At 41.7% G+C, this 11,810-nt stretch overlaps 1 protein-coding gene across 3 annotated transcripts in view; it reads right to left on the bottom strand.

The window, feature by feature from the left end:
* Positions 1-11,810, bottom strand: part of HIBCH (3-hydroxyisobutyryl-CoA hydrolase) — a 37,881-nt gene that overhangs the window by 3,355 nt on the left and 22,716 nt on the right. For all 3 annotated transcript variants that reach the window (XM_042874761.1, XM_042874759.1, XM_042874760.1), the window contains 6 exons: positions 11,641-11,786; positions 10,568-10,654; positions 8,861-8,919; positions 8,363-8,444; positions 3,697-3,816; positions 3,008-3,041 (listed from right to left, as the gene is read on the bottom strand). In XM_042874761.1, coding sequence (XP_042730695.1) covers positions 3,008-3,041; positions 3,697-3,816; positions 8,363-8,444; positions 8,861-8,919; positions 10,568-10,654; positions 11,641-11,786 — 528 coding nt within the window. The remainder of the gene's footprint in view (positions 1-3,007; positions 3,042-3,696; positions 3,817-8,362; positions 8,445-8,860; positions 8,920-10,567; positions 10,655-11,640; positions 11,787-11,810) is intronic.

Raw genomic sequence — 11,810 nt, 5'->3', positions numbered from 1 at the left:
TCCCCTACAAAAGACAAAGCTGACTGGAGATGCTTCACATTAGAGAGAAATAGGAGGAAAGTCCGCTGCACACTGCTACAGCTTCAGATCTGAGACACCAGTCACTGCTGGTAATTCTCATCGGCATGGCAGCACTGTGCAATCAGGCAGAATGATCTGTTTGGGTCAGCAGCCAGGCTGACAGCTGGTCACACTGAATGATCCTAATGGTACCTCCTATTAAATGTTTCATCTTTCTTAAATTCAAGTACTTGTTATCTAATAGTGTTGTGAACGCTCTCCTCCACTGCAATAACTTCTCTATATTCTGTTCTTCTCCAGCTTGAGATTTCTGCACGAGAATGGAACAGGAATTCTGGGGACTTCTGAGGTAGGTGGAGAGAAGCTCATTAAGATAAAAGTAACACAGTGTTATGGTTATGGATTTGTTCCTGTGGTCTTTAAGGAAAAAGAAAAAAGGTAAGGATGAGTTTGCGAGACTTTGTGTTCTACTGCTTATGTTCACTCAGCACAGTCAAAGCACTGACATTTCTAAGCACCTGAGATTCTATGAGCTGCTATGAAAACTGTCTGCCTGCTCCCCCCTACAGGGGTGAGGCTGGCAGCTGCCAGCACTGCAGGGCAGAAGCAGCGCCCTGCTGCTGTGTGCAGAAATACCATCTCTGCAAGAGCAGCACTGTGTAAAGCCTTCACAGTTCCACTTAGAGTGCACAAACAGGAGGGTAACTTCACACATTTTGGTCCCTCCAAACTGCTGAGGCTGTAGTCACCTGAATGTGTTCAGTTATTGACTCCGAAAGTGCCTGCCCTTCTGATGAACAAAGAACTCTGGGTCCTCAGCAGTCACCCAGAGCTGTGCATTCCTTAATTTATGTAAATTGAGGGGAGCTACAGATACCTGAAGTGCTCAAAGACCACATTTACTGCGACGTGGGAATACCCCATGTCCTACGGATGAAGCACGATCCATGTATTAAATGCTCTAAGGTTTTGGCTTTTCTTCAGTAGCACAAACAACAAGAAACATAAATGCAGAGATGGTTTGCAGCAGGTTCTCAGTCTGTCTGGAAGGAAATTGGGCTAAAAGAGAAAAACACTTCTGACCTCAGATCAGAGTAGGTTTAAAAACCTTTGTGTCAGCTTTTACTGCATATGTTAGGGAAGTATTTTGTTTAAAAACAAGGCTTGAAGTAGGTAAAAGCTGTTATTAAAACATGACCTATGGCCACAGTTGCTGAAAGACCATCTTCAAAAACTAAAATCTGATAATTGTATTTTAAGTTCACTTTGTGGGTAAATTCTTCTGCGGGGGTCAACAGTTGGCTCTGAAGTGCTTGGAATTCAAAGAACAAATACATAAATTCATTTTCACTCAATCTGCTTGATCCTGTGAAGTGCACAGCAAAGTCACTTGCGAATCAAAGATGGGGTGCTTGGCACCTTGTTGGATAATGATTTTTATGAGATCAGACCCAGCTGCAAAAAATGACAGATTCTCCTTGACTCTTAAACAAGATCTTACTAAAAAAAGCCACAAATGTAAGACAATCTGAGAACATATATTCAACAAGTTCAGAAGTGCTTCAGGTGCTTATTCTAAGCCATCCGCTCAGCACAGCTGAATCTGTTCTCCTTCCCCATTTCTGACACAGTTATGCCTTTGCTTCGTCATCCCACGTCAGAAGGAAAGGTGCCCAACCACTGCTTCTGCAGCTGCTTTCTTTACAGCCCTGTGTGGGATTTACAGTCTGCACGGTGAGAAGCAATCTCCTTTTGTCCTCTGCCTGTCCCCAGATGGTTTAATGGCACTGTGAGTTACAAATCAGGAGTTGGTCTGGTGTTCATCCAACTCCCAGCCTTTGAGGTTTGTATCTTCCAAAATTACTTCATTTCAGCAGCTGTGAAAACCTATATGGTGAATTCAGAATATACTGTAGGAATATTCTCTCCTGAAGATATCATTATCCCCATTACACAATGAAAAGTACATACTTCTCAACGTGTGGTAAAATCCTAAAAGGAGTCTCCGTTAATGAGTGCTAAAGACTAATTAATAAAAGAAGGTTGTCCTGTGTCGTGCAAACCTTTGAATCTCTCATCCCTAGGCTGTCTTAAATACAGCATTACTGACAGGAAATAGTCAAACTAACCTTCGCTATGCAAGTAGATTTTAAAGACAAATATAAAGAGTGAGGAGGAGGTGACAGTACATACTTGAGTGCATAACTGTGTGAAAACTAAAAGCCAGGTTCCCACCTCTTATTCCCAAAGTGTTACACAAATGTCTTGCACTGTAAGCTCCTTGGAGAAGAAAATGCTTTTGTTTTGTTTCATCTTGTGCTGAATAGTACATAAATAATTCCTGCAGTTTCTAACAGATGTGACATTGGGTTTGACAAACTGCACGTTGAATCAGCAGCAGAATCAAGGGCATCTGTCCCCTGAATGAACCTGCTGAACTGCTGCTCTGCTCTTACTGCTACCTATCTTGAACACTGCTGTAAAACGCTGAATTATTTAACAGACGTAATTTTATTGCAGTGAGACACCTTCACTGAATTTTTGACACTGTCAAAAGTAATCTCTGTTGTAACTGTATTCTATGCAAATACTTGTTATTGACTTTCAGTCTTCGTTTCTTAAATCACCCTAGAGCTGGCTGAGCCAGCTGTGTAGCAGCATTACCACTTGGCACAGAAGGGACCAGCTTAGCAATCACTAGTCCTGGCATTAAATATGCTTAGAACTTGCCCAAAGCCCTCCTGAAACCTTCTCACAGCGCTGTGTTAGTTGGTGGATACAAACCTTAAGGACAGTGAGATCACAGAGGAAACACTGTAGCTATTAGTTTGTACCAAGAGAAACCTTTTGACCGAGCAGAGCCAAAATAAAGCAAGCTGGCAAGTGTTCTTGGGCTGTTGCTGCATACACTTCTATTTCCAGAGGTTAACACAACAGTGAGGTGGTAGATTGTTTAGCTTGGGAAACATTTGGCATGTGCACTTACCTGCTCGAACCCCTTCATAGAAGTCATGGCCTCTCTGAAAGACAAAGGACCAAGCTGTAACAGGATAAACTACTGATCCCCTCTTTCCTTTTCCCACTTCTGTCTGTCATGCAAGTTCTCAGGATTCAGTTAATTTCTACTTGTACTACTATTTCCTAGTCATACTTTCTTCATTAAGAAGTTACAACATCTGCTTGAACACAGCCAGAACTCCTAACATCCATCCCTTATTAAGCAAGCAGCTTTCATCCACTGCAGCTCGTGGGTGTTCCTGAAAAGTTCTGTATGGTGATGAGTGTGCAGGACGAAGAGTTCCTCAGAGAGAAGCTCACCTTCAGGAATGTCTTCTGCACACTTAGAACACTTTGCAGTTAAAGGAATCCTGGAAATATCCAGTTCTTTTTGATGAAGAGAAAACTTCACATTTAAATCTCTAAGGACGCTATACTGGTAATGGAGCAACAATACCATTATCAGGTGAAGATACCAGCAGGCATCAAATGTATCAGAACTGGATACACCACATTCTCACATACATCTGATTCATTTAACAACACGCAAAAAAAATGTTATCTTAAAGTAACATGCTGGAAATAAATGTGAGCCTTTGGTGTAACCTATGTAAAACTTGTCTCTGACAGATCTGCCCCAACCCTGGCTGCAGAAATAGCTGTCTGCTTCCTGCTTACCATGCACGCCTGGCTCAGTCTGTACTCCATGGTGAACACGTCTTGTAAACTCAAGGAAGCACCTTCTCTGAGTTGTCTGAGAGTCAGCTTTAGGGATGTAGGCGACATCTTATTGATAGTCTGGGGAAGACATGAACAATTATTTCCATACTCTTCAACTTAGATGCATTTGAAAATCCTTCTTTTGCATTTCAAACTTTGTGGGATGGCACTCTTGCCTGAGCTCTCCTCTACAGGCTGCCCAGTCCTCCTGCTCCCTGCCACCATGCTGTCATCCTCAGTGAAGTGACCTGCACAGACTTTACACCAAAGTCTCTGGGAAGCAGGCCAGAACCTCTGGGAGGCCGAAAACTCTTCAGGTCCCATCACTTCTGATCCAACCACTGCCAGCTACAGAATCCAGCGCAGTTTGAAAGACATTTCCTAACATATTTTTGGAAGTGGAGGTGACTGTTACAAGCAGTTCTGTTCTTTTTTGGAGGATATATTTATATATATACAGTCTGAATTGCTCTTAAATGTTACTGATGCTGCAGCTGATATTACTATGGTGTAACATTTAAGCTTTGTTTGATACAATAGCAAGGTAACACCGTCAAGTTTAGCCACAAACCTTGTATTTGTTTTATGCCTATCTGCAATATAACAAGAAGAAAATCCTGGGGAGAGGGGAAATGACACAAAAGATATCAAACCCAGGTCTGTACAGGCTTCCTGTATGGGATCAGCAGACAGTGCAGTAACTCAGCCCTACCCTGCTCTGCAGACAGAAAGCCTGGAAGTCTTCCTTCTTCTGACAGAGCTACAGGCTATAAATATTACGCAACAGACAGGATCTGCCTAAAGCATACAAACAAACGCTGTAAATCTGGCTCTCGTGACTATCCTTCAATTAACAGCGTGCCAGTAAACAGTAGAGGAGGTGGGGAGAAGGACAAAAATCTGCTTAATAAAACAGTACTTAGCTTCAAAGCTTTGAGGTCTGTTGAGGAAAGAAGCTACATTTTATGGTTGCTGATCTTCAGCTCATTAATCTAAACGTGCCTCCTTCTCCTGCAAACCCAACTAAAACCTCTTTATTATTCACAGTATAAAAGACATTTCCAGTCAATTAGGACATTTTTACCACTCTACTGAGAAGTGGCAGATGGAAGACTTGCCTCTTTACATTATTTTCATTGCAGACATTAGACTCCTTACCCACAGACTGGAATGGCAGCTTTCCAGTCATCAACATCAACATTTTTTCTGGCTCTCAATTACTCTTCATCCCTCTCCAGACACCAGCTGATACAGCAGTGACCCATTTAGCCCAGTTAAGCTGGAAAACATGTGATTGCTGTACGAGCAGGGCGATGTGGAATTGAGACTTAAAAGCATTGGTTCTATTGTTCTCCTTGATGCTGATGTTGACCATTTTTGAGAGAGAAAATAGTTAAGAAAGAACCAATCCTGGTAAAGCTAACAAGTAGCATCTTTTCAGCAGATAAAGAACCCAGCTATGCCTGTTTAGTTACATCATGATATAGGTCTCAGATATGCAGCAGTTCCTAACAGGACTCCTTTCTTCCCTTAATGCATGCCTACTGGCTGTACCCTTGAACTGGATCTTTTCTCTGTCTTCTATATCAGAATGTGTTTGCTCAGACCAAGCCAAGTGGTGTGCACAGGGCAACACATTGCTTCCCCAGATGAAATGAGGGGAAAAAAACTGAAAAGGGGAAGATTAACTTAACGAGTCATGTGCACACAGCACTGCCTATCTCAGCATATCAATGAGGCTGGAGGTGGAGGAGACACTGCTACAAATCAAGCTGAAGGAAGAGGAAGAAGGGAAGAAAATGGGTAGGTGGTAATGCAGAAAAATGAGTCAGTGTATATCTATAAATAAGCCCTATGTACAAAGAGAAGGAGGGGACTGGTGCTTGGGAACAGACCTGAAAAGGAGACAGGATAGGCCGGCGTGGGAGAGTGAGTACAAAAATGCAAAGGAGTTGTCATACAAGGATCTGACATCTATGTTAGCATCTCTGAGACCATCTTGATTTCAGTGTTAACGAACCTGAAAGCTACAAAGCTGAATTTGCAACATATCTGAGTTCCAGTAAGATACCAGCAAATTAATATGACCAAATTAAGCGGCTCTGACTCAGTGGAGTCCCTTACAAGAAAAACAGCTGGAACATCTTTGTCTCCAAGGCCATTACAGTCTCTGACCTGAACCTGAGCTGTTGAGGGTCCTTGAGGAGGCTTGCTGTAAGTTAAAAGAAACAGAAACCCCAGAGGTCCAATGTATCACCTGTCTTGCAATAGGTGAAGACATTTATCACTCATGTTCTGAAATACCAAAGCGTTCGTTGGTCTGCACTGAACAATGACTCTGGATAAGCTCTGACAAAAGGAGCTCTAGGCAAAGCATTGCTGGAAAGCTACTTAGGGACTGACACATCACTTACTGGTCTGTAACAGTGCAAATGCTTCTTTTCTTGAATTCGCTGCTACTAGGAAACCACCCAGCTTCATCCCTACCATCTATCTCACCCACCTACTGCACACTCATTTAGAGTTTCAGGGATTGGTGTCTACATCCCTGCAAGCCAGCTGCTGTCAGCACAGTGTCTGTTCCTTCTTACAGTCTCTGCAGTGTTCTGTGTGCTGCCCTGGAAGTCCTTCGCTAACAATGAAGGTGATCAGTAGCTGAGCTGACCTGCTCCCCCAAAAGCTCTATAAAAGCACCGTGTGAAAAGGAACTCAAACGTGATGCTTTGCAGATTTTGATCCCATTTAGCACTTCTGGTTGGATTAAGTAAATACTTCACTGTGACTGGCTTAACAACTTTACATGCTCCTTATTTGTGCAGTCTATTTTAGCATCAGACAGGTGGAAGCCCACCAAGCAGGCACATCTGGAAATAAAAAACAACAGTATTGTAGTGTGGACAGAAGAGGATACCAAGCTCACAGAGTACATGGATTACAGCAGAAGCAGAAATTCCACTTTATGAATGATCAGAAGTATCTCTATATCCAAGGTGTGCATGTGCCCAGTGAGTAACTCCAAACTAAGCTTTCACTCGTGGCCTATTCAATCAGCTTGCTAATGCATATCAAAAGAAATAGCAGGAGAAAAGAAACAAAATAACCATTCCTATAGCTGAATCACTCCTGGTCTCTGCATTTAACAGCAGAACGGCTGTTTCTGTACCTGGACAACGAAGAGAAACACAGCAGAGCACATCCACAAGGATCAGGTAAGTATTTAATTGTACAAACATGTCCTGCTTAGTACAGAGCACGTCAGAAATTTGTCTGAAGTTAACGTACTGCTCACACTGCCAAACCTCCTCCCTGCCAGAAAGTATTGTTTCTCAGCTTCCCGAGCGGACAGAAGCAATTCATGTTAACAAGATCTGATGTCTTACATGGAGCAAATATTGCTCTTCAGAGAACTGTTCAGGCGTGAGAGCCATTCATTTATTAATCATATAACAGAAAAAAATCTGCTAGAAAGTCCTAAGAAATAAAACTAAGTATGCAACAAAATATCCAGAAATAAGTTTGATAGTTAACAGAACATGAATACAAGTGTTAGCTTCCTCTTTCATCCCATTTTGCTTTTGTAGTCTGCACCATAAGGGTGCAAAGTAATAGCGTGCTGCCTGGCACAAAGCTAATTCCAAAATTCTCTCCTCACAAACGTTTGAGAGTTCCAACGGCAAGATATTAAATCTCTGATGAGGAACAAAAATGTATGTGTTACTTGGAGTAATTCCAGAACACACTGCTCCAGGACCATCCTGAAAGCAGTGGGGACAGGATGCCTAATTCTAACAATATTACATTACAAAATTATTCTCCTGTCCAAACGACAGCCTGTAGATGATGGATATGTTTTGCTTTACTACGAATCAGGGCCCTGTAAGACATAATGATACTGTAAGAAGTAATGACAGTTTAAACAAAGCTCTTCCTGAGAAATGCTTGTATTCCATCCCGTTGTAAGTAGTATTTGAACATCCTGAAGACAGACTTTCACAAAGCACCTACATACAGGTACGTAACAGGAGAAACAGAAAACACAGAGATTACCTGTGAGCTGCTTCTTGCTTTTGAGGCTTGCAGGAAGCTTGCACTAATACCACGTATTTTGTGACTAATGACTATAGCAAGGGGCATTAAAGAAGATTAAAAACAACAACAACAAAAAACCTGAGATGAGAAATGGCGAGCTATTTGTCCGGATCTGAAATGGAAGTAAATGAACAACATTGTGCTGGCACTGTTTTATTCCAACCCCTGGCAATAAAATGAGAAGCTGTAAAAGGAACCTTTGTTACCATCATCCCCTGGTCGTGGGAAAAAAGGGAAAAGGGCATTTGTTTTTCACTAGATTGCACTTCTGTACAACACACAATGGCATTTACAGTTTGTCATTTCACATACAAATATTCCTGTCAGAGGAAAGGACTTACAATCCCACATAAGCACACACGAGAACTTGAGGATCACGGTCAGTGTCCTGCTGGTTATGATATGGAGTGTTGGGTTTTTTGTTCATTTCTGGTTCATTTTTGGTGGCATTACTAAGGCAGCTATCGACTGCTCTGCAGCAGGAAAGCACAGAACCAGCTTAAACCTCTAACAGAAATAACAGAGAAGTCATTACCTCTAGCTGCTTCAAGGCAAAAGGAGAACCATCTTGCTTTAACTTTTGAACAATTTCTTCCATGCTCTTTGCTGAAAAAATACTAAAAGAAGAAGAAAATTAGTAAGTTAACTGTCTCATGTCTTCAGCCCTTCTCTCCCCAATGAAATGCTAGGAACAGAGAAATGAGAAACGGAAATAACCTTCTATCATGAACATGAATGTACCATGTAACATTTCCTTTCCAACTGAAAAATTACTCTCACAAAACTCCATCCACCTTCAAACAAAACATGTATTTTAATGTGCTGTGTTGCTTAAAAGAATGGTGTGTGACTCAGGCTACTATGTTCAAGTATTTAATATTCTGAAGACTGAAATATTTAATGAGCTTCACATGAAGCACACCAAAAGCAAATATTTACATGGCATCTCTTTCACCTTATCTGCAAAACATTGTTTCTGGATCTGTCTTCATGCCTTCTACCCAAAAGAACAAAAGAGAAGATTTCTGGATACCTGTTAATCTTCTCCATATGTTCATCAAGGACAAACTCCTTTTCTTGGTCAATTTTGGTCTATTTAAAAAGCAAACACATATTTGACTCGATTATTTCAGTTGTCTGGAAAGCCCAGCAGTAGTGAAAAACATCAGAAATAGGGTAAGATAAATGAACACGTAATGCTTGTAGGCTGTTTTTAATGAATTTGTTTTACAGTGTGCACAATGATCTTCCTGCTTCATCTTGTGAGTGTCAGAGGTGTCACCACACTGCAGTGCTGGCTCTGAGCTGTGACATACACATATCTGACTGCACGGTCATCTTGTACATGGGTAATCATGGTTATCCTATGGATATGTTTCTGTCAAACGGACCAAGAAAGCCAATGTTGGTAAGTCTCCTCAAAAAACAGGGAATGTAGAAGGCAGGAAAAGGGATGCCTGGTTTCCCATACAGACACGTATGGCTTTACACATTTGAAACAGAAAAGAGCAAAGCTGGAAAAAGGCACGCGTGGTTCTTCTCTCAGGCACCAAATGTCATCTTGTGAAGCAGCACAGTGCAACGCAGAATCACTCCTCTTTCAGGCCTTTCAATTTAGCAAAATATTCAGTGCCACTATGGAAATCAGCTTACCTACATTATTTTTCTATTTAATCTTCACTTATGAACGTAGTAATTCCGAAAGAGAAATAGGAGGAGCAGGCACTGCTCATTTTAAATCCAATCAACTGGGCAGCAATACTCAGGATGACTGATGAAAGGGAAACCCAGCTTGGCTCCAGAAGTTCCCTTCCTTTTGAAATAAACAGCCACTGGCTAAACCATTGCCATGCCCACGGTGCCATGACGCCAATACAAATGCCAATTACACGTTAGCAGTCTTCTTCAATTTGCCTCCAAAAATGATGGGTTTGTCCACTGGGAAAACAGCACATTTTTCTCCCTGAAAATGTTGCTTTAGAGCTCTCAAATGCTTTCAAGAGGAAATATCAGCACTCTACTAATAAAGATCCTACAAACAAGTGCTGTACTCATTTAGACTTTTAATTGTTTCAAGGTGACACACATGTAAAATATTTGAATAATTAATGGACAACTTAAGTTCAGGCTTCAAACCCCATCTGCAGATGGTCTGTATCACAGGAATGCTAAAATTCACATCAAATGCATAAGGGTAGCACATTCTTCAGGCCAGCAAATAGAAAACACCCACTTCCAAGCAAGCAGCCTAGCATTGCACATCTGGCCCTGTGACTCCTGCAGCCTCTGGAGAACAACCATGGTTCTTCCCATTATGTCTGTACTTGTCTCATTTGAGGATAACTCCCCAGCCTGTACTTGCCATCACGTTTTGCTACTGGCTATATATTTTGCCTTCTGCAAAGTATGCTAAAAATCAAATAACAGAAAAAAATAAGCAGCAATGTTTTTTCTGCATCATCATGCTACCAGCTGGGAACCCATTTATACACACTGAAAGAGAAAGTTCGCTGACCACAGTAGGAATTTCCAGGATACAAAATGAATAAAAAGGGAAAAGAAAAAGCAGACATTTTCTGTGGGTGTTTGTGCTACAAAGTATTATTTCATAGAGTACAAGGAGTTCAGAAACCTATTATCTTGTCACCATAGAACAAATAACCAGTAGCACAAAAAGGAATTTGCACTTACGTACACTTAAGTAACATTTCTACTTCATTTCAGTAACTAATTGGATTACCTGCATGTGGTAAGAGTTCAGCAAGTCTGCAATATTTTCTTTTGAAGGAGATTTCAATGCTATCAGGTCTTTCTCTAAGTCAGGTAGCTATGGAAAATAAGAATTAAGAGTAAGGAAAACAGAATGTACTTTCTGAATTACTACCGCTATGACAATAGTACAGTATAGTGTAACTACATGTGTGTATTACATATACATCTGTAACTGTGCAGCTATTACAAAAAATAAAAATAAATAGTAATAATAAGAATAAAAAGCACACAATCTTTTGGCCAGGTCTTAAAGAAGTGGCGTTCACTTTTCAGAAGTGCTGATCCTAGGTTGAGGTATGTCTGCAGTGATCAGCACAAAGCCCTGTTCCCGGTGCTGCAGCTGGGGCAGGCGAAGCCATCCTGAGAGCAGGAAGCCTGGCAACCACACAGTGCTCCAAGTGCTATCTGCCAGCCTGCATCTCTAGCCAGCTCCAGTGGTGCAGTCACACTGACAGTCATTGGTCTTGTCTTGGCAAAAGAGAATCAGATGCCTTTTCTCCTACACTTATAACCACTTGAAGTACGGGAACATGGTGACCGACTTTATCAAATATGCTAATTTTTGCATTTTCTTACAGCCACTTACAGGATATTATTAAGGAGACTGATAAGGAACACATTAATTGGCTGTTATCTAAATTAGAGACTCTGCAGCTGTGTAAATAACCTCTTGTTTCAGATAGTGTTGTCTAGATTGCGTCCAGAAAGCGAACAACTGATACGATATAGTAAGACAAGATGAAGGCATATGGTACCACTTTTGAAGTGACCAAGTTATGCTCAGTAAATCATGCCCTTAAACAGCAGAATCGTGGTTACAGCAGCATTTGCTCCCTCTTCAGGCAAAGCTGTCACAAGCCGGCAAGCACTGCAGTGACACCTGAGAGTCCCTTACAGTTCCCATTCACAGAGCAGGGCCAGCTACAGTGACTGTACCTCTGCACGTGCTCAAGTTGCTAAGTGCACATCGGTGTGCTGACCACTCCAACTTGTCACGGCAGCACCAGGCTGAGCCCTGGTGAGCTCCAGTTGGCAGTTTACCTTTTCTGATTCTACGAAATGCGTGGCGATGCCGGCTTTTAGCACATCTCTTCCTTTCAGCCTGAATCCTGTCAGTGCGAGGAGATAGCCGATCTTTCCTGAAAGCCTTGGCAAGAAATAACCTCCACCTACATCAGGGAAAAGGCCTGTAACAAACAGAACAAAGCAAA

Source organism: Lagopus leucura, unplaced genomic scaffold (genome assembly GCF_019238085.1).
Source record: "Lagopus leucura isolate 7727_CA_CO unplaced genomic scaffold, USGS_WTPT01 Super-Scaffold_100012, whole genome shotgun sequence".
NCBI classification, from domain to species: domain Eukaryota; kingdom Metazoa; phylum Chordata; class Aves; order Galliformes; family Phasianidae; genus Lagopus; species Lagopus leucura.
Note: the sequence above shows the minus strand (reverse complement) of the source record. Positions and strands in the feature narration are given on the sequence as shown.